This window comes from Enoplosus armatus, chromosome 14 (genome assembly GCF_043641665.1).
Source record: "Enoplosus armatus isolate fEnoArm2 chromosome 14, fEnoArm2.hap1, whole genome shotgun sequence".
Classification (NCBI taxonomy): Eukaryota; Metazoa; Chordata; class Actinopteri; order Centrarchiformes; family Enoplosidae; genus Enoplosus; species Enoplosus armatus.
This window is the reverse complement of record NC_092193.1, coordinates 3,965,753-3,988,605: the sequence shown is the minus strand read 5'-3', so window position 1 is coordinate 3,988,605 and position 22,853 is coordinate 3,965,753. Positions and strand designations below refer to the sequence as shown.

At 40.3% G+C, this 22,853-nt stretch overlaps 1 protein-coding gene across 1 annotated transcript; it reads right to left on the bottom strand.

Moving 5' to 3' along the window:
- Positions 1-1,887: 1,887 nt before the first annotated feature.
- On the bottom strand, positions 1,888-22,808 carry LOC139296890 (integrin beta-1-like). Its single transcript, XM_070919453.1, has 16 exons — positions 22,523-22,808; positions 12,557-12,623; positions 11,981-12,066; positions 9,250-9,472; positions 8,780-8,950; positions 8,454-8,692; positions 8,132-8,287; positions 7,804-7,899; positions 7,552-7,641; positions 7,041-7,181; positions 6,576-6,778; positions 6,003-6,241; positions 5,693-5,915; positions 4,509-4,741; positions 4,116-4,282; positions 1,888-2,006 (listed from the first exon to the last, which is right to left on the bottom strand). The coding sequence occupies exons 2-16, from the start codon at positions 12,621-12,623 to the stop codon at positions 1,941-1,943; spliced, it is 2,400 nt and encodes a 799-aa protein (XP_070775554.1). The 5' UTR covers positions 22,523-22,808; the 3' UTR covers positions 1,888-1,940.
- Positions 22,809-22,853: the final 45 nt, after the last annotated feature.

Sequence of the window (22,853 nt, the reverse complement as noted above, 5' to 3'; positions counted from 1 at the left end):
TTATGGTGGAAAATAGCAGCGTAACATCCACAGACCACCTCAAAATGTGCGTGGCAAATATTTCACCCCACAGTCCCGCTTTATTTAAGCTCATCTCATGTTTTTCATTAGTCACAGAACAGAGCAGAAATAGCACCCCTGTCAGCTCAATATCTTGTTAGTCTAGTTTTGTTTCTGTAGAGTAAATGGGGGTAAAACATGGCCAAAATAACTTTATTCCACTTTAAGTTTGTTATAAAAAGCACACCACAAAACAGAGCTTTCCAACTTGTTCCTGTTTTGAGATGGACTAATGTAACTACTTAAAGATGCCGTGCTTTCTTCAAAATACTAATACTTACGTGAACATTTAGACAACTTTCTACATCATGGCACTTGTAAACAAAATCATTAAAACTATTACAAGGGATTTAAAAAGTTCCCACTGCTCCCATTCGTCAGGATGAGGAAGGCATGAATCAATAACCTGCCTTATCCTTTTGTCCTGAAGTTTGTTGAAGGACAACTGCAGATGATTTCTTCACATCCCAACTCAGAATTTCCCACCAGGTTCAAACACATGAACAACAGGCCTCCTGGTAAGGTTACTGTATGGAGACACACTGAACACACCAGCAAGAAGAATAACAAATCCACAAAAGAGTAATTGAACAATAATATTTTAACAATATTGGGGTAAATTGTTTTCAATGTTTATTCAATAAATAATTTCAGAAATACAGAATTGCAAATGTGAATGTGTGGAAATTAAAAAAAAGGCACTTAAAAACAATGGTGACAGGTGTAACCTTTTTTTTTTCTTTATAAAACCCAAAACATCTAGAGATCTAGAGTTCATTCCCTTACCACTGATCTTTAAAACTTAATGACATTATCGCCATTTCTTTTTAATAAAAAAAATGTTTGATCGAGGCTCCACAATAGAGTTGGGTGGAATTACTGACAGAGAAAAAAGTGGGACCCTTCCCCAATTTATATCCTACAAATAAAACAAGGCATTTCAAAATAAGCTAATTTAGTTAGCAAATAAGGCAGGTTTGCGTGTATTTGGCATTGCTGTGAAGAATTAAGGACCTGAGTTGGCTTTAAATTAAGCAAGTAAAACCTGGAGCCAAACAGTAATACTACTGTACACCGATGTCCTTTACTCTAGAAAGGCAGCCCAAGAAAATTGTCTTTTTCTAGACAAAGATACATTTCAATTGATTGTTCAGATGGATTAAGTCACACTAACACCTTCAATCCTGTTCTGTGAATACATATATGGCTTAACACAGAAACCAAAACATACTGTACACATTTCATTGCTACCACACACGGCCGACTGGCAATACATTTGAAGAGTTTCAATCCAGAGACATTTAAAAAAAAGAGTGACACCTACTCAGTCAAAAAAAGATTACAGACAGAATAAGACCTTTGCTCAGATGGCATATCAATCTTAAGACCTTATTAAGCTCATTTGGAACATTGACTGATAGATTCCCACCCGCTCAACACTGTATACAAGCTATACATACTTGGACAGGAACTCTTCACTTGTTGCCCATTATCAACATCCAAATCAACCCTCAACAAAACACTGATGGCTTGATGGTTCTATATAAAAAAAGGCACAGCTAGGCTTTCCGTTACCTTGCCAGTCCTGTGGCTGAAAAAACTACAAATCAGTTCAACACATTCTCTCAAAAAAAAAAATTCAAACAAAAACCCCACATTTATACAGACTGTACACATTTCAGATGATGCATAGAAAATAAAAACAAGTTAGTAAAACAAACTGAAATAGTGGCAAAATGCTTTGCTATCATTTGGTGACTACAACAACAACAACAAACACAAACCAACAAACAGTGAGAGCATTATAAAACCCGCCCCTCCCTTCACCCCAGCCCAAATTCTTTTCCATACAGTGTTGTCACAATGAAGGCAACGCTCCATCATTTGCCCTCGTACTTTGGATTGACGACAGTTGTTACGGCACTTTTGTAGATTGGATTCTCACCCTGAGAAACAGAGAACAACAACAACAGTGAGTACAGCAGTTGTGAACTTCATCGGAGTGGTCAGGTTAACGAATCACAGCACTCGTCAATTTTGTGGTGTCACAATAACACAATTTTGATACCAGTAAGTTCAACAGTTTAATATTACGTTATGAGCGTGTTGCCACATCTGGCTCGACGCACCAGTTTGGTCGAACATGTTTTATGAACTGGGGTCCAGCAGCTTGACTCTGACCTCTGCAGTCAAGCGTCAGACTGCCACTCTGTCTATTGTAATCCTTAATTACTAAAGTCTGCACATAGTATTCTAATTATCTGCCCTCTGCAAGTGCAGGTGGGCGACACTGGGGTGACACTGGGGTGGAGTTTGTTGTTGCAGAACACATTTGATTTCAGCCCTGAGTTGGTCGCCCCCCGACTCATTTTAGAATCGGTTGTCGTTTGACGGACAAGTTTAAGGGGGTTTCTGGTTTTAAAATGGTTTATTTAGGTGAAGAAGTAAGAGTTTTCTTAACAGATAAAGGAACATTTAATCCTTCGTTTCACCAAATTTGGAGACATATGGTTGTTTTTCACTGGACAGCGACGTATACGTGTATAAACATGGGGTGGGGGTCTAAATAAGAGAAAATGGTTAAAATAATAGACAATAACAATAAGCTATAAATAAAATTACTTCGTTCGTTACTATTAACTTTTCTTAAAATTTGGTCACTAACATCAAGGAAATATATTACACATTACACGCTGGGTAAGCATGCTAATTTCACAACATGCAGTCACCAAACCTTTCACATCATTACAGGCCTACAGAAAGTCAGTCAAGGCATAAAACTGAACTCAGCACAGAGAAAGTACATGCAAGTTCACACGGCCAGTAGGTGATACAAACTTTGACCTAAAGAGCAGCGCCTTTATTCCCATAGCTGGGATTCTGGAACTGGTTAATAGGACTCTTGTAAATAGGGTTCCCTTGCTAACATGGAGAAGGAAAGGGGGAAGATGAAAGGGAAAACAGAAGAAACAGAAATGAAGAGAAGCAGGGAAAAGCAGTGTAAAAGGACAGACACAAAAGTCTGAAAACGTACAGCACAGAGCAGAAAAGGTCAGAAAGAAATCTCTTATAGTAACTAATCATTGTTGTGTTGTTACGTTATGCACAAACAAGTTTTCCTTCATCCATCTCTACTCAGATTCCTTTTCTGTTGTAAAAGTAAGTTATTTCTTATTTTCTGTAATATGTGATGTGTAACATTTCAGAAGGATATCTATACTCTTCATATTTTTTCAGTTTTGTTAGCAAAAACATAAAAACCTGCAGCATCTCTGGGGGAAAGGTCTATCTAACTAAAACTAAAAACCCTGAAAGCATCCCTGATCCCAGCATGTTTATTAAGAGAGAACACAAAAATGAACAAACGAGATACTTTTTTTTACAGAAAGTAACTTTACTTCTACTTGAGTAATAAAGTAACACTGCTGTGTGCTGACACTCCCAACACAGCCAGCAGTGGTGGAGCTTTCCATCAGTGGTCACCAAGCAGTCCTCCCGCTTTCTGTGCTTCATTGCCTTTTATGGTCGTGCAGTTGTACAATGTGGACAGTGAGAGGCAGCACTGTCAGCTGAGGGGAAGGCCGCTCCCTCAGCAAATAAAGGCTAAACAAATCTGCCTGGAGCTGAGGTTGCTCTGAGTCCACAGAGCTGGAGTTTCTCTCCGAATGTTCAGATCAGGGAGTCTCTACCTTGCTCTGGTTTGAATCTCTTTTCTGTTTTAACACCTTTTGGTAATTTTCTTGATGATTACTTCACATTTGACTATAGAACTGATGCTTCTTCACAGCCATAAATACTCTGGAGAAACCTGCGATGTGGTGCTCAATTTCTTAGTGTTTGATGGTTTTCCATACAGTTCAAGAGCTGTAAAGTCTAAAAATATATAGTTATGGATAACCAGATTATTATTTACCCAAGTAAACGAATCTTATTGCATTATGCTGGAAGGCTTCAGGTAACATTATTTGAACTGTGGAAAAAAAAGAGTAAAGCCTGCGCCATAGTTCAAGTTGCCATGACTTAGTCCCACCAGAGCACCTGGAGCAATGACTCACCGTGTCCCACTTGGCGTTCATCTTCTCCTTCTCAAACTTGGCAAACTCTCTGCGGTCGTGGATGATCATGAGCAGTTTCCAGATGAGCAGCAGGGCGAGGCCGATCAGCACAATGCCTGCTACCACACCTGCTACAATGGGGATGATGTCAGGTCCTGCTGGGCACTCTAAAACAGAGAAAATGAAATCATGTTAAATGATAAGAAAGAGTTTGAAAATACAAAATATGTCTTTGTCTCTGTAAACAACCGACAATAAACTGAGTAAGTTGTCAAAGAATTATTCTTTCCATGATATAGAATGACCATGTGGAAGCTATGATGCTCTATTGGCTTTACCAGTCAAAACTATGTATCTATGCTAAATATATAAAATACAGCAGTCCAATCAAACCTAGTGTCTCCACCACGTAGACCTCCTTGGTGTCGTTCCTGATGGCGTAGGTGTAGTAGAACCAGCAGTCGTTGGCGTCTCGCTCTTTGCAGTGAGTCAGGGGGAAGCTCTGGTCTGTGGGCTGGGGCAGCTTGTCGCGATCCTTCACCTTGATCAGCTGGAAGTAGTTGCACTCGCGCTGACATGCATCCTTCTTCTCACCGGCCTCGAATGCTCGGCACTGCACACAATCTCTGTGAGAACATCGAAGGAGGGTTGATTCACTCTACATGTTGTATTCTCAGCGTACATGAGTAGAAGGCAGAGAAACCTCACATTGAAACCAATGAGCAGTGAAAGTGACTCATCGAAGCGGACTACATGCCTGATGGACGATGAAGAAAACTGATGAACCCGGAGATGTAGCCAAGATTTTAGAAATACTCAGGACATGATACCAAAAATAAAGTCTCAACTGGTAAATTATTTGGTTTTTTCATAAAGTATTTATACAATATTATATTTTCGGTAAATTTCATGTCCCAACATTAAGCCATAAATGCTGTTTCACAGAATTTACACACCAAGGAATAAAAATGTGGTGGGGAATTACTGACTCCATACTTTTTTTTATTTGTTGGCCTTAAAGTAATCAAATTTAAATGTACAAAGTATAAAAAATAGTGGAATCTGTATATACAGTATCTACAGATTAATATCTGATAAACTACCCATAGTCTGATAAAAACATTTTTTTTAAAAACAAACAAAAAAATACTAGGACATGACCTCAGTGTCCTTAATGGTAACTACAGCTCTGCCTGGAGGAAACGCATCGAGAAACACAGGAAGCAGATGCAAACTGAACACTGAGAGGGATCAGACTCAAACCCAAGACTCTTTTCTCAACAGCTCTATTCTCCTTAGAAGACTCCTCTAATTCATTCATACTGAAACAAAACTATGTCTGGCCGCAGTGAGACAGGTGTAGCATGGATTTTGCATAAACAGTGTATAACTACAAAGTCATCCATCTGTAAAATTCCCTGTAATTTTCTGGCCTTTAAGGAGAATTTTATCACAATTCACTCAATGTGGAATAAAACCTTGAAACTTGCATGTTATTTCATAATATTACATTTTTATATACATTTTTAATATCTGAATTTTACATTTCTAGCCAAGCATGCAAGCTTCAGACTCACTTGTGCTCAGCGCAGACGCCGGGGCAGGTGGGACAGATCTCGCAGGTTGGACCCTGGAATTTGGGGTTGGTGCATTTGCAGATTCCACATTCACAAGTACCGCGGCCGTTACAGATCTGCCCGTTCTTGGCGAGGCAGGTGGCCGTCTCCAGGGAGCAGTCGCAGGCACTGCCTGTGTAGTTGGCATCACAGATGCACTTCCTGCATTCGCAGCGCCCATGTCCTGGTAAAACACAGGCAAGGGTTACAACAGAGCTCACAATAAAACCAGTGTCAGTCTTTTAAATCATTTCATTTCAACAATCCTCACCTCCGCAGAGCTTGTTGTTGGAACGGTCACAGTTGAAGTTGTCGCACTCGCAGTACTTGCCGCTGTAGATCTCTGCAGGATTCTCCCGCTTCTTGCATTCGCAGGTGCCGCAGACACAGTCGCCATTGTTGCTGCAGATATCCGTACCGTTGTCTTTTCGGCAGTTGGCATCCAGGTCCTCTGTCCGCACTTCGTCTTTGCTGCACTCGCAAAGACGGCCGATACGTCCGTCATTACACCTGACACAGGAAATAGGAGGTTAACCATTTCAGTAATAATGTGCATACTACATTTTTGGGAAGTAAGTACTTTAAGTGAAGAACACTGGTCTGAACCAATGGGTGTGATTAGTTGGGTAAGCAAAGAAAAAACACATTTCTCCCTCCTCATTTATTGAACCATGTACCATAGAAGCCCAAAATCCAACAACTTTTCAGTCAATTTATCACTGCACCTGGTATTTTTTAATACGTAGTTCCCTTTTCTGGCTAAAGAGGTACAGTTGTGGTCCTGTAAGGCTCTTTGGTCACGGTTCAGCAGCACTGATCTCTAACCTTTTGGCTGAATACTTACTTGCAGGATCCACATTCAAAGGTCCCGTTGCCCTCGTGGCACTTCTCACTGTTGGGCTCTCCATTTGAGGCGCACTGACAGTCGCAGATGAAGTTCAGAACTACCTCCACCTCCTCAGTGAAGCCCAGAGGTTTAATTTTAATGGTCTCAGTCTTGCCATGCGATGGACACTTCTGGGATTCAATGGAAATCTTGAAAGACACCTGGAAACCAGAGGAGGGTTTATTTGACACTGAGCAAGAGGGACAGAGTTGTTTACCAGCTTCACACCCCAGAAACAGGACATCTAGGCGAAGTAGTAACGTGCCAGGGATTGAGCACTTGTACCATTTGTGTTGTGGTGACAATGCTTTTCCCACTGTGCTATCTGGGTTCCCCATGAGTTGAGATGTTTAAAAATCTAATTTTTCACTTGTATAATTTTCACACATGCAAACAAATGGCAACAAAGACTATCGTATCTACCTCGTCTCCGATGGAGATGTTTGAGCACTTCCTGCCGTTCTCCCCTGTTCCCTCCACACCGTTCTTACAGATGGACTTGTAGGTGATGGAAACTCCCTCTGGCAGCCTGCCGTTTTCCAGAATTACCTCAGATGACAAAGACTGACCAAAACAAGAGAGATCAAACGGTCACTACAGGTTCTAGTTTACGGCAATGGTAGGTTTAAGAGAGCCTGGTCTGGACAGCATTCATGTAACCTGAATGTGTGCATATTATTTAACAGCAGGGAGAAGTAGTCACAGGGATAGTGCCACATGATCTTGTGTGGTGATTCTTTGTAATCTTTATTTAGTGAGGTAAAAAGGAAGTAGGACATTTTCCCACAGATTCAATGCAAAATTGTGTGTAAATGTGTAACATTTTAAAATAAAATCAAGTATATATAACAAAAACTAATCAAATTAAAATCACAAGTTATCTCTTCATGCCAGGGACAGACAGATATCTGAGGACAGTGTAGTTTTGACTCACATTGTAAGCGTCAATAATGAGTTTAATCACGTTGCTGGAGTTGGAAGACAGCGTGCCAACAGCTGATTTAGGAATGAGATTTTTCAACTCCTGTAAGAGACACAAGGGCAGAAGGTAAGAACAAATGTTAAATGTGCATTTTACTTATTGTGTGTGTGTGTATATATATATATATATATATATATATATAGAGAGAGAGGGAGAGAAAGATGCTAGTTAAAGTTTACCATGTGCAGAAAACACAAAGTTCACCTTGTAAACGGGCTGGAATTCCTCAGTGACAGCAAAGATGGTCTGGATGTTGTGATCACTCAGTTTCTGAACCAAATGGGCGATGGAGGGGTAGTCCTATCAAAGGATTCATCAACACAGGTAGAAACAAACACATAATTATCAATAAAAGCAAAATTCAGCCACCATTTAAAATCCCAGACTGTGTGGACAAACGTGGGTCTGGAAAGAGACAATCTAACATCAATAAGAAACAGAGAAAAAGAAAGTCAAGCTGTAAACAGCACACACACTCAGTCAACTCTCCTTGGATACATTATGCATATTAAATAAATGATGAACTACGTACATAGTAGTGGCTCATGGTGTACATGTTGTTCTCCAGGTGACACCTCCCATCGTTGGGCAGGACGATGCCGCCCAGTTTGCCATCTCCAGCAAAGTGGAAACCAGCATCGGTGGAAAACACCAGCAGACGAGTCACGTTCCTCCAGCCGATTTGCTCCTGGGAGACAAAAACAAAGAGAGCCTTTGCATTAATATTTTACAACTTTACAATAAACTCTTGCCTACATACTGTTAACGACAGAACAAGTCTAAATTTCCTGACTGCTGACACTACAAGCAACCACTAAAAAGCAGACGGGAAACACTCTTAAGCCCCTTCTTACCTCACAGACCGCCACCTGCATGATGGCATCGAAGCCCCCCTCTGGAGAGTCCAGGTTTCCTGAGATCTGCTGCTGACTGACCAACCGATTGAACTCGTCTCCCTTGTTCGTCAGCTTCAGGACGTTCTTATAGCTGAAGGGGCTGGTGCAGTTCTGGTTCCCTGTGCAGGGGTTGATGAGCCTGGCTGGCGTGGTGCTGATGTAAGGCATGACAGTCTTCTCCACAAATGAGCCGAAACCTTAAAGAAGAATGTATTTTACTTTATTTATCTGTTACACTGCAGCTTTCTGTTCATTATTATGATTTTATTGGGAGTTTTCTTTACCGATCCTGAAATCTGAGGTAATCTCCTGCATTTCCCTCATCAGGTCAGTGCCAAGGTTCTTGACGTTTTCCAAATCATCTTTCATGGAGAAGGAGAGGTCCATAAGGTAATACAGGTCGATGGGATAGTCCTCAGCACGCTTGAATTTCAGCTCAAAAGTCTGGGGCTCACCTTGAGAAAAATAAATTGGAATTGAAGAGATTGTGACGACAGCAAAAACATTACATTTCAACCGTCCCGTAGCGCACCATTTACTGCTACAGGCTACATTTATTGCTACACCAGACTGAGATGGACAATGTGTATCACATGTAAATACAAAAATAATGATTTTATTAGAGTAATCTCTTGAAACTACCATAATTAATTTGAATCTTTTTCTCAATACAACACCACTGGACAACAGTTTCAACTGTACTTTTCTTCTGGCAAAACATTCCAAGATTTGGCTGCAGATGTTGAATATTTACCAGATCTGAGAGTCAGGGTGAGTTTCTGGGGCTGGATCTGGGTGATCTGCTCAGGCTTTAGTTTCTCAGCCACATCCTTCTTGCGGTTCGTGACAGGCTTGTTCTTGTTGATGTTGATGCTTCCGCGTGGGTTCTCAATTTTGGTCACAACACAATTTCTCTTCTTCAGGGACTCCAGATCATCACAGCGAGCAGACTTGGACTCTCCCACAGTGAGGAATTTCTGCAAAATAAGATAAAAGGTTTTTGTGAGGATCATTTTAAATGATTCTGTACCTCAACCTGTGACTTAACAGATAACAAGATGTTCTTATTACTATCAGGCCACACCTACAAGAATTTAAAAGATGTTTTAAAATCAGCCATACAAATGCAGGTGGTGTGATCACAAAAGATATTTTCACCTTGAATGTCTTCACCAACTGATACAAATCCCCATGCACAAATATAAGGTGAACTAATTAGGTGGTGTATGTTCAAAAACATCTGGAAAGGTCCTGTAAATGTACAGGAATATGTTGACAACTAGCACAGCAACACAGTACATACTGACAACAGGACTTTACATTAAAATCTTAATATATCACTTTATAGACTCAGGGAAGATTTGTGTTATTTCAACAAATAAATGCACTAATATTTGGGTTATGAATGCAGCAGATTCAATTTTCAAGACCTCAGACATGAAGTCAAAGAGTATTTTCAACCAACCTCTGGAATCAATCCATTTTAAACTGTTCAACTGTCTGGGTTTTTTTTTGTTAGGTGGGAGGAGACGAGGAGAAACAGATGACTGTGAAGCCTGGCTAAGAATATAGATTGGATGCACATGATGTCCCACAAGGCATAGCGGAGAGAACTTGAAACAATGAACTCAGTCAAAACAAAACTAGTGCTTTGACCTAATTCTTTCAAAACCACATGATCCACAGAGGTCTTTTTTTTTTCTCTCCTCTGCATCTTTTCATACACATCAGATACGATTTATTCGAAAGTTGACCACAGAAAACCACAGAAATACAAGACACCTGTTGTTCACTGAAGAACAGTGAATTCGCGGGGTGAATACAGGAAATCATGTACAAAAGAATAGGTGAGAAACTTTAGTTTAGTTTCTCAGCAGTGGGCAGCAGACACAACATGCATTGTTTTTAGTTCATGCAGTGCAGTCAGATTGTAAGGCCGCCAAGTAATTTGGCTTATGGAGCATTTGCAGCACCTGAGAGTTGTTTTCTGTGATGTGATTCTTTTATAATTTTAGGTTGAGTTTAAACATCAATGTCCTCTGAGCATGAGAAGATTAAGACAAAAAATCCTTCAGTGCTGCATATTTCACCTTATCTGGTAAAAGGGAGAGCTACCACACATGACTGTATTAAAACAATTTCATAAGCTCAAGGATGGATTTCAGTCAGCACTCTGATAGAGAAGTGCAGGCAAGATTTAACTTGAACGCAGCTCGCTCTGTCTTGACAAATGCTAAACTGACAAAAGGCGAGATGTTTTTTTTAGATGTGTCCCAGAGAGTCACCCTGGTGAACAGTTTCAGAGTCAGCACTGACTCACAGGACTGAGCTGACCAATCAAATCTCACTATTTTGGACAAACATCTACATCAGTATAATGAGATGCTATCTGGGGATGACTACTGATGGTTTCAGATAAACACAACATTTCGAGATTGTGACTCATTAGTGATGGAGATACGACAATATAACAGGTGGAGGTGTTCACTGCACATTTCACTCAAGTCAAGTGTGTCATCAAACTGTAAAACAGCTTGTAAGACCAGATTAATGTATTCAGGCCACTGTGTGTTGCATTTACCAATGGATTACAAAGCCTTGTTTCTGGGTGACTCTTTGGTTTCTCACACTGATTAAATTGTTTGAAGTTGCCATGATAGAGGAGGGATCTCAAACTATAATATCACTGTATAAATATGACAAAGAGTTACTGCTCAGTCCTACTGATTCATGTTAACCTCATGTTCCAGAGCTCCAAGTCTTGCAGAGTGAAACTGAAGAACATGTTGCTCACCACAACATTTGTTGCACGGTGTGACATAGTATTCTATAACATTTGCCATTTGTCTGTCCTGCACTTTGTAGCCTCCATACTGAGAAATATATTCTAGCTGTGAAGGAGTGAACAAATATTTCATATCAACCTCAAGCTCCTTTAAATCAGTACTTTCCTGTACTGTGGTCTGTTCGCTCAGTAGCGTATTGTTGCCACAGCAAGAATACTTGCCTTGGGTACAGAAAACCTCTAATTAAACAGGAATATTTAGCCAAAGTTTCCACTGTGAGACAAGAAGCAGCAGCACTCATGTTCACAATTAATGGAGCAGTTGTGGTTTACTTGCCTTTGGTCAAAAGGCAGGAAAGAGCAACTCTCTTGACTCTCCCAGCTCTCTAGTACTACAACAATAAAAAACATCAAGATTTTGTTATTTGATTAACTAAATCATACTGTCTTTGTTTGTATTTGTTTGTTTTCAATAGATCTAACTAGGACTCTGGTCTGTTGTATGCAGACTTTTGGAATTGTGGTTGGAAAGGTGACATTGTTAAAATGTTAAATTATATGTATTAGAGATTGCATTATTTCATGCACAAGATGATGACTACCAGCTGAGTTTGTTAAACCACAGAGGAGACTCTGAACTTACCACACCCACAATTTCATTCATACGATAAAATACTTTGGTTTTAGTGAATCAACTCACTTCATCGGCGCACCATCCACACGTCTCGGCGACCTGGATGCATTCTCCACATGACTGTGCGTTTGCTTTGATGCATATGCTTCCCTCTGAAAGAGACAACACAAGTTCCTTTTAGCCAAGATGACAAAACAGAGTTTCCATTAGTTCACTAACTCAAACCAGCTTCAGCTTTTGGCAGCAAATCACAACCCCTTCCCAGTTCAGAAAACTGAGTCATGCTGAGAAAAGCTGTAAAGCTCTCTCACCAAGTGATGACTTCACCTTGTAAAAAAAAAAAAAGCCTCCCACCACTAGCCAACAGGACCCACACTGTCATTAAACCATGAATAAAGAAATGCAAGATTTAAAGGGGGAAGTGGATAAAAGAACGGCTGTACTGCATTGTGCCCAAAGCACAGAGCACGACAAGATGATAATCAACATACACATGAAGCGTAAAGGTGACTGTATTGCACTGGAGTGTCGGCACACAGAGCTGAAAAACTTGCTAAACGTTGAGTTAGCTAATGTTTAACAGCTAAGATAAGAAAAGCAGAGCAAAACATGAACACCTTTATGACACATCCTTGTTCTTACCTTGCTGTGCCCAGCTGCCACCAAGGACTGCCGATAACGTTGCTATTAAAAGTAACCGCAGATCCATCTGCAACAAGAAAAATAAAATGAGCTGAAACAATCAAGATGAAAGGAATAGATCTACGTTTGATGTTTGACACATTTTTTCAAATCTGTGTCAGTGATAGCTAAAACAGACAAAGTGTATTTTGTGTGTGTAACAGTCACACATATTTTGTTGTGGTTGCAGACGTGTAATGTAAAGTGTGACACAGCTGCTATGCGTGTATAGAGAGGTTTTTAGTAACTGAGTATTGACATTTCTCTATGTGACACAGCTGCACAGTGGACACCTTTGCCTATATAAAAGTTAGTAGAATCTATTCTACTTCCAAGTGTATCATTAACACAGCAGTTTCTTCTTGAAAAAGGTTCTCATGGAGTGTTGACTCTTACAACAATAGTTCTAATCTTAATGAGACCACCAGGATGAATAAACTCAGGTTCAAGACATACTCTGCGATATTGTCTTCCTAACACCTATCATGCAATGTGTTGTAAAGGCTCTATCCTGATGTTGAGGTGAAATACCTCAGTTACCGTTAGGCAGCAGAGGGGAGGAACAATTCTCATTTCACCTATTCCAAATAAGGAGGTATGATGTGCCCCACACAGCTGGCATCAGTGGCCAGTTCATCAGCACTTCCACGAGTCACCATACTACATACTTGCTTTCCGACGGCGGTTTGAAAAATGTAATGCTGTTACAGGCCTGCATAAAAGAGGTAGTTGGTTATCTTGACAGGACCTTTCAGATAAGACTCGACAAAAGAGAGACAGAGAAGCTTGAGGAGTCATAATAAAAAGGCTGCATAAAAGAGACAACAGTCACATTTACACTTGAGGTGTCCCAAAGTGACTCATGATGAGTCTAACAGCAGACTTGTAATGACTGTAACAGAGCAGCAGTAGCTTTAATACTAAGATGGCCGACATTTCAAGCTGCCACAGAATGCAAACTGGAGAGGAATAACTGTGGTTCATTAAGCAGTCCTATGATGCCTCTCTACCACTCTGAGCTGCTAAGCATTAACAAACTGGCCACAACACCAAAAACACTCAAAAGCTCAAGCTAAGGTCTTAACTCAACAAGAAAATAGGGGAATAAGGTAGGTGTGTTCGTGTTCCCATATTTGGTCAGTTTATTTCATGCCTCCTCCTGAATCTCTGCCATTCCCCACAACTCCAGTGACACACTTCCTTGACTGTCTGCCCAATCCTCAACCTCAGACCAACCTTCTGTGTATTTGCCCCAGTAAGATATACATAGGCAGTGCTGACAGTAGCTAAGTCAACAGCTGTGTCCCAAAATAGTCTATCCCTGTTGGATGTTATTTAGCTAAGTCGCAAATTCTAGTATGAGTGGATAAAAGTGCCATTTATAATGTATACTACACAAGAAAATTATATTTTTTACAGTTAACTATGAGTGACATTGAGGTAAAGCTGGTGGCTATACATATCTTCAGTAGATGCTCAGTGGAAAAAAGTGCAATATGTTTGCGGCAGTGCTGTGGGTCTGCAAAACAACTGCATCCTGTGAAATGAGGCCTGATGACCAACTTAGATGCAAGTTTCTCATAAGTGCTTGAACGATAGTTATCTTACTGCTGTGGGGAGTGCTGAAAGAAAAACAGGTCTGATAAAACATGCCACGCTGTAAGATTCTGAGAGCAAAAAGCCTGACATCTGACAGTAACAGCTGAGCCCAATGAGACTTTTATTTGAATTTTTTAGGGCGCCTTTTAACTTCTGGCCATGGGCAACAGATGGAAATGATTTTCTGCAGTTTTTTTTCTCTGTTGATCATTAGTCAATGTCCGATTTAAATATACTTACTAACTAAAACACAAGGAAGAACAGCGAGACGGACAAAATGTTAAACACGCAACATACCCAGCAAGACGCTTAATAAAATTCAAGCAAACACAATTGCAAAGACTTTCTACACTATTAGGGCTCCTCCCCAACATTCCTGAAGACCAGCTTTGTTTACCACTCTGGGGCTCGTCCTGCACAGGGCTGCAAATTGCAGAGAGCTGACAGATTGGGAGGCATTCAGGGTCTCCAACGCCTGTGTGCCACATAATGGAATAAGGGAGGTGCTGCGTTTCTGGTAATGATCTTGGGGCATGATAACTTTGGAAAACAGGCTTGGTTCAGCATCTGCTCAAAATTAAATACTAAGGACACCTCTCACAACAATATCCCCCTGCTTTTCTTTATTTACATCTACTGCTTTGTTATTGCCACAGCTCTCAGGGAAATAAATAAGAAAAGATAATGGTTTTCACGAAGACTCTCACTACCTTTTCAGCTTTGAAGCATTGAGAACAGCTGAGAGCAACTTAATAGTGAGAGCTGAACTATAGTATGACCGGTGGAGGAGGAGACTTCACTGGCACCACAGAAATGGCGGGACGTAAAAGTCAGTGCTGCTTCCTCCCAGTGAGCGTCACAGCTGACGAGAGCTGATAGCAACTTCAGACAGACACAATTCATAACAGACTGTGGTAAAACCGCTGCTAATGTGTGAAACATGATAAAAGAAGGCAGACTGGTATGTGGCAGAGAGAAAGGGGTCAAACACACGTCTCAGTCAGTTCGACTCAGTTAACAAGTATACGTACCACATAGTGTAGCATCTCTAACCAATTTCACAAATTCCTGAACGAACTCTTCTAGCAAAAGTCTGTCTGGGTTCGTCACTCAACCACAGAGACCACATTTCCTCCAATGCAGGACAGTTTACCTGAGATCTTTTGCAAGGGGCTAAAGTGGAAATCCTCATTGTTGTAACTCCTGAACAGAAAGGTGCCGCACCGTCTACCAGCTGTATCTCAATAATGTTCTGTTTTTAATCCAAACTATGAAGCACACAGTCAAAGCTACTGTACCTTTATCTGTCCCACATATCAGTTAAAAAAAAATCAATTGACTACACATGTGAGGATATGCCACTTCCTTGGGTGAATACTGAATAGAGTCTTAGGAAACAACCTCTCAATTAAAAGCTGACTACCAAATGACTGTAAGTGGCAGATGAAGTAAGTGTTAGCCTACACAATGATCAAAAACACAACTGCTGGGCAGACGAGATGTTTAAAAACGTCCTGCCTGTTTAAAAAAATGGTCCTGCTTGCTTTTCTTTCTTAAGTCTTACTCTACTCATCCCTTTTTGGACACCACTGTCTGTCGTCAAGCAGAAACTATGGCCTATGAGTAGTGGCGATGACAGACCTGAGAGCCTAATATTTAGAGTAACTGGAGTACACTGTGTCGATTCATGACTTTGTATGGTCAGGCTGGAGAAGATGGAGACGGCACATGCCTTGTGTTGGTGATGCTGAATATTAGCGTCACAATTTTTCATTTCCAATTCTACCTCTTTCCAGTAACAGACAGTGGTTTTCACTGGAATTTCTCAAATATGGACGTGTGGGACTGTAATAACACAAAGCAGGGTCTTGCTGAGTAAGAGCTTACATACTCCTCTAATTTTCTATAGATGTAATGGGTTTATGGCTGCAGTAGGAAAAGTTTTACTTTTAAATACCCATACTGTCAGTTCCAAAGTGCAGCTGATGTTAGCAATACGAAAACTCTAACTAAAACCTTTCTTGTCATCAAAGATTCTTGTCATCAACCAGATCACCCCCCAATTTGTCCAAATTCCACAAGTCTGTCATGGTCAGGAGGTTAAAATCTGGCTTTACACAAAGTAGTGTGTTCTGGCCTTAAAAGAGACCATCCTTGTGCCAGTGACTAAAATTCTGGTTGTACAGTCACTGGCAAGGCATCATGCTCTTGCAGAATAAATCAATACAATACAATCCAAACATGACGAAATCAAATTTGCCACAGGAGCAGGGACAGACTCAATCCAGTGTGACCCTTTTGAAGCTTTTCTGTTGAGTAGTGTGAATGCGTAAACACTACCTGCATGCTAAAATCCAATACAACAGCCCAGCTTTCAACACAAGCAGTGTTGAAAAAGGCCCAGACAAATGTTTTATCAAGAAATTCTTCCAACAGCTGCTGGGAAGAGCTGACTGAAACTCAATCCTCTGCAGCGCTCGTTGTTGTGGTCCACTGCCTGCCATCAGCCTCAGTCGGGTCAGAGGCGTTTTGATTCAATCTGCAGTCTGAAAGTACGCCTCAGGGACCAGAAAAACTCTGATGTAAATTCACAGAGAGCATTCCTCTGTTCAGACATGTAGCTGTGCTGCAAATAATCGACTCCCTGTGCGACATCTCCGCCTACTTAACAGTGGCATTCCTTTGGTGACGTTTCTGTGGTGAAGGAGAGGAAGACTTTTACATCAATGTGATGAAGTACCTGGATTAGTATTGTATACTTGTATAATACAAGTTTTGCCAGAAACAGAAATCACCATCTTGTTATTTTGTTTACAAAAAGGTTCTAAACTGAATTTTCCAAAAATGTACTACATCACAATATAAACAATATATACCATATACACTTAGTTACCAGTTAATTAGGTACATAACAGGTTATAATGTTCAGATTTTGCTATATAGGCTACATAAAGGAGGAGTTGAACATGAGGGCTTTGACTGGGCAGACATGTGTTATCACTACTTCTTTTTTAACCCCTTCCTCTGTTCATTGACGTGGTGCAGTGCCTTATTGACCGTTATCAACTAGAAAAACTCACTATGTAAAGTCTGGCCCAGGAGACTTCCTCTTGATGGAGCCACTCACTGATAATTCTGAAATACTGCACTGTTAGCTCGAGTACGTGAAAGAGTTGTCTGAGAGCAAAATATGTTTCTAAACTCTGCAGATTATCTGCCTTTCCGACCCTCTGTGACTTGTTGCTGCAGCTCATATGGCTTTGAACAGACAAGTCTGGTGTTGTCTAAAGGTGGAGCAAGACACATCTGTGAATGTTTAGTAATCTTTAACAAAGTCCATGTTTAGACTGTGGATGTCCATAGTTGTCCAACAAATAAGCCTAGTTATTGTTCCTTCATATGGCTGAGTTCATGAAAACTGTGACTTCGGTATAAATCCCAGCTCAAGTTTCACACAAATAAAACATAAATTATACAATTAGAAATAACTTAAAACACTAACATTTTAAATATGACATATCTGCATCTTCCCCTACACCCACCTCTGACAAATGTCTTCCTAACAAGAGCAACTACAAAAAGTGTTTCCTGCTGAATATGTTTTGCTGATGCATAGCTTCCCCTTCTGAACACTGATCGAAAAAAACAATGCACTCCGTTCCTGAGTGCAAATTTTATGGTTTTAAGATGGTGTTGTTGTCAGTACAAAAACATAAACAGTAAGGAGTCATGACTCCTCTTTCTGTGTGCATCAGACAAATTACACTGAACATAACTGCAAAAGCTACCACAGCTCTATCTGGTTTCTCAGTGGTTCCTCGTTTCATGCGATTCGGGGTTAACCACACAGTGCATCACTAACCCTGATGGGTGGCTCATTCTGTGCTCTTGAAAAGAGAAGTGGATATTGGTCCATCTCCTACATACCACTGTAAACTTCCATGTTGTTGTTGGCTACAAATGTCTGTACTTAGATCTGTCTTTGTGCTGCTGTAACACCAAATTTCCACTTAAATACATCAATAAAGTATTATCTTATCTTATAAAATGTCAGAAAATTGTGACAACAATTTCCTAAAGACCAAGATGGGGTCTTTAAATTACTTGTTTTGTGCAACCAACAGTCCACAACAGAAAGATATTATTTTTACACATAAGACAAAGATGCAAATCCTCACAATCAAAAAGGTTATATTTGACATTTAAGCCTGAAAAATGATCTGGTCAACTGAAAATCAAAGGCAGATTCTACATAATGTGTGATCACCTCCTGCTACTGTCTCAACTGGCATTTTAACACTCTGAGTAGTGATTCTAGAAATTGGATTTTGTGATATTACTTGTGTGTCTAAACTACGACCACTTCCATATCTAGTTCAAGGGATCTCACAGCTACATGGTCAACTTTGTCAACTTTGTGTCCCAGATCTGTCACAAAATGCATCCTGGTGTAATCAAATTATGAACGCTGCACTAAAGTCCCAAGAGCGTTTGTGAAAAGTGAAAGGTAGCGTTCAACACAAGTCAGCATTGTTCATGCAGGGTGGGTCATCTGGTAGTCCACAAAACGAGTCGGGTGCCCATCCCCCCCCAGCTATGTTTGCCACCCGGTCAGCCAGCCGGCCCCCACCTGCTGCTGAAAATCACAGTCCACTCTCAGTCCATTAGGTCCCCAAACAACTCAGCATGACTCTGCATCCATTTCCTTAATTAAACCACACCCAGTCATTGCTTTTCTCCCCAACAGGCTGTTGAAGGATCAGGAAGAACACCTCGTTTCTGGCTGCAAACACAGCATGTTTGAAGGAAACCCAGCCTACGTACAGGAATACCTCCTTTACTGAGCTAACATCTGCCATGACGCTTGATACTGAACTTAAACGTGCTGTCAAACTAGATGAGTGTTAACAGGTGAAGTCTGTTTCTTGAGACAAAGCATCAGAAAAGGAAAGTGTTCGATCTGATGTCCACCATCTGATGATAAATAATGGTTGAAAAGATTAATGGAACTGTTTATTCTCCTTTTCCTGCAATTATGCATGTGTTTGGATTGTATTATAATTATGAGAGCTATCAATAAAGATACCATGGACTAGTTAAAGTATTACCAATTGCATTTTTCATACTTGAACCTAATGGAACAGTTTAAGGGGGGCCAGGGGATGAAAAATGCTGTTTACATTTTGTGGGTTAATATAATCTTGATCAAATTATTCAAGGTGATTAATCAACTTAATGACCATCACGAGCATCCCAAAAAAAGAAAGTTGTGTGGTTGGCCCTTTCTAACCTTTCTGTGGCAAAAATAAAGGGTAGAATGATAAATAAGAGCAACTCGAGATGTGACAATTCTGACATGTATAAACATGTTCAACATGTGTTTAACATCTTAAAGCACATATGTACTCAGCTGATATAGCAGCCTGATCCTGGAAAGAGTTAAAGGAAGTCTGCTGTATATTTTGAAGAACGAACTGCAAGACCTGTTTGGGGTTTGTCTGTGCTGTGAAGGAGATCCCGATCTCCCAACCCTCCCCAGAAAGATGAGATAACGCATTCCATCTTAACTAGCTCCATACTATGTCGTGGAAAAACGACGTAACTGAAATATGGGGTGCTTTTTCCACCTCTTTCCGACTTGAACCCAGAGTTCACTCTGTCATTTTGATGTAGAGTGAGTATGATGACAATTTTTTCGCCCTGAAAACTTGTTGAATCCCCTATAGTCAAGTTTTAAGCTGTCCATTAAGAACTTACTGAGGCTGGATTCCATTTCCAACCTTATAAATTAAGTTATTTGCAAAGGCCTTTCAAATTAGATATTTTGTCCCCCTGGGGTGTTTTAAAACTGTTGTTTTTAACATATTTTATCGACGTAACTTGATGAAAATGATGATAAAAAACATAATTTAGAGAATGTATCTGTGACATTTATTGTGAGAGCTGCAACTAACACTTATTATCCTCACTGATTCAACAATGAGTTTAGTCTAAGAAGTCCATCAAATGTCTTGTTTTATCCAACTTTTCTTGTTCAAAAGTCACAGATATTCAGTTTACAGTGATATAAAACAGAAAAGCAGCAACTCCTCACATTTTTTGAAGGCTGAAAAAAGCTAGTTTTGCGTTTTTCTATCAACAAATATGTCGACACTGTACTAATCGATTGCCTGACTAATTGTTTCAGCTCTAGTTACTTGTCGCTCCTTTTTATGAATGTTTTCTTGCACTCTGGTCTCAGGTAGCACCTACCTACCTACCTGATCCTTCATTCCTAGTATTGTACTTTTTTGTAAAAAAGGGTTGTGCTCTTCAGGTAAATTCCCATTACAAGCAATATTCTGTACTTCTAAGAATGACCTAAAGTCTTTCTGTCAACCTTCTTCTGTTTCTTGCAGCATCTTCTCAAGCAGTTTGAGACTTTTCATGTCTCTGCTGTGAGGACTTCCAACATTTTACCACAGAAGCCATGAAGGGATGTTTGAACAATGATCATACATCCTCAAAGATACCCCCCCCCGACATGCTTCGTCTGGCCATCACTGGAAGGCCCGTCATCCATGACTCATATCTGACAAGTCGAGCTAAATGCTTGGTGTTGAGTAATGCTGAATGACCCTTCAGACTGCCCCGGACACTCCTAGCTCCTAGCCGAGCACTGCTCACTGTGTTTAAACATCACAACAATGTAACTAAGGGAAGTGACTCAGTAATCCACAGGGAGCCAGCTCTAGTCTACAGACATGGCTCCCCTCATGTCTACAATTACCAGGCCTGGTGCATATTATGTGCGCCCATGTGATCTGTACACACTGTACGAGATCAAAGACATACGTGTTTTTGCACCTCGATACGATGCTGTTGCTATGTCATTATGATGCGGTCTATAAGCCAAGACAGGCTAGTAATTAACCCGCAGCATTTTATTCCCATCTCACTAAATTGGGCCTTGCAGTAAGAACTTGGTGAGCACAGATTACTAGTCCAACAAATCAAGCTTCTCCCTGAGATTGACATGGGAGAGAGAGAAAAAAACACCCCCTCAGGCTGCAATTCCTGTACAGGAAGTGAATGAGGCAGGCAAGAACAATCTTGTCCAAGTTACAACAGTCCTGAATCACAGCTGAGGGCAAGGCTGAACAAGAGGCTCTGGATTCTGGTTAACCAATCTGGCCTGCTTTAAGACGTCTTGGTCTTAAAGTATCCTCCACCACAGTTTATACAGTCTATACAGCAGTTTGACCAGATATCCTTTCAAGATATTCTTTACAAGTCGACTTGTGGGGTGTTGTTCGATTTTCTTCTTCACGTATGCTTTGCCCAAAGACATGAAACTTCTGACGTAACTCATAAATGCTTCCTTCGTACACGTACAAACACAAATGTTACATCTACAAAGTTTCTTTTTATGACAATTTGAGAAATGCCTGGTTGGACAAATCGACCTAAGTGCTTTAACTGCATTCTGAAAAGGATACCAGGTGGCTCTGAAATACAATCTTGACTTTCCAAGGAAAGGAAAAAAATATCCTGATTGATGATTTTGAAGGCATTAGTTGGTATCTCAGACTACTTCAGACTCATTCTCTCATAAATAGTGTCAGTTGTTGAGCTCTCTTTTCGATTTAAAAGCTGTTCAATTAAAAAGAGAAAGACCCACAGAAATCCTTCAAAATGTCTGTACAAAACTTTAAAAAAGAAAAAAAGACAAAGACAAACCACACAACTAAAACTACAAATGTATCCTTTAGGTACTACCATATACCTCACTGTAGGACCATTGTTTTAATATGACAACTATGCCAAAAGTGTAAAACAAACAAAATACTTTTAGGCAGAAAAGTCATTACATGCGTTTTAAGAAATGTTACATATATCTGTAAGGTTTAAAGACCAAGTAAGATGTGTGAAAGCCTCTGAGGTAGTTTAGGCTGATAGTTAAAATGACTTTAAAATGGTGTTAATAGTTACACCATCTTCTCAGGCTTCAACCACCCATACTGCCCTCTTTGGTCATACAAAGCGGCTCAATGGCCTACTTTCTGTACAAAGCCCAAATTAAGATTTATTGGAGGTGCAGACTTGAGGTTTGGGTTGAAATATGCCAACATTTCACATGTCATGTTGTTAAAAAAAAAACGTATTGTTTAAGGGAATTTATAACTGTCTTTCGACAGCTAGCTAGCTAGTTATCGTTAATCCACACCCAAAGTTCGCCCCTGAATTCCTCGCTTCTCCCCTTTAGTCGTTTACTGTGTGTTTTCAGTCGCCTTAATCAAGGAAGACTGGTTAAATGTGACCAAAGTAGGTTAAAATAACAACACTTACCTTATACCGATGCTATACTGGCGTTTCTGTTGATTTAGAGTAACATTTGATCCCAAAAAGTGTCCTCTTTTAATGAAATAAAAACGGTTGCTGAGGCGAAGACTAGCTAAAACTATTATGAGGGTCCGCTTTGTTTCAGCTAACGTAACGGAAGGACGCAACGTTTCCAATCTCAACACGTTAACGGCTACCTGACTAAAAACGAATATTTACTCATATGGGCAATGTTAAAACTGAGATAAGTGGCGAGGAGTCCCCGGCTCGCCCGAACACGTTACAGACGCTGATCCGGTGCTGCTGCTCAGTCCCTTTTTTTTTTTTTAATGCCCCC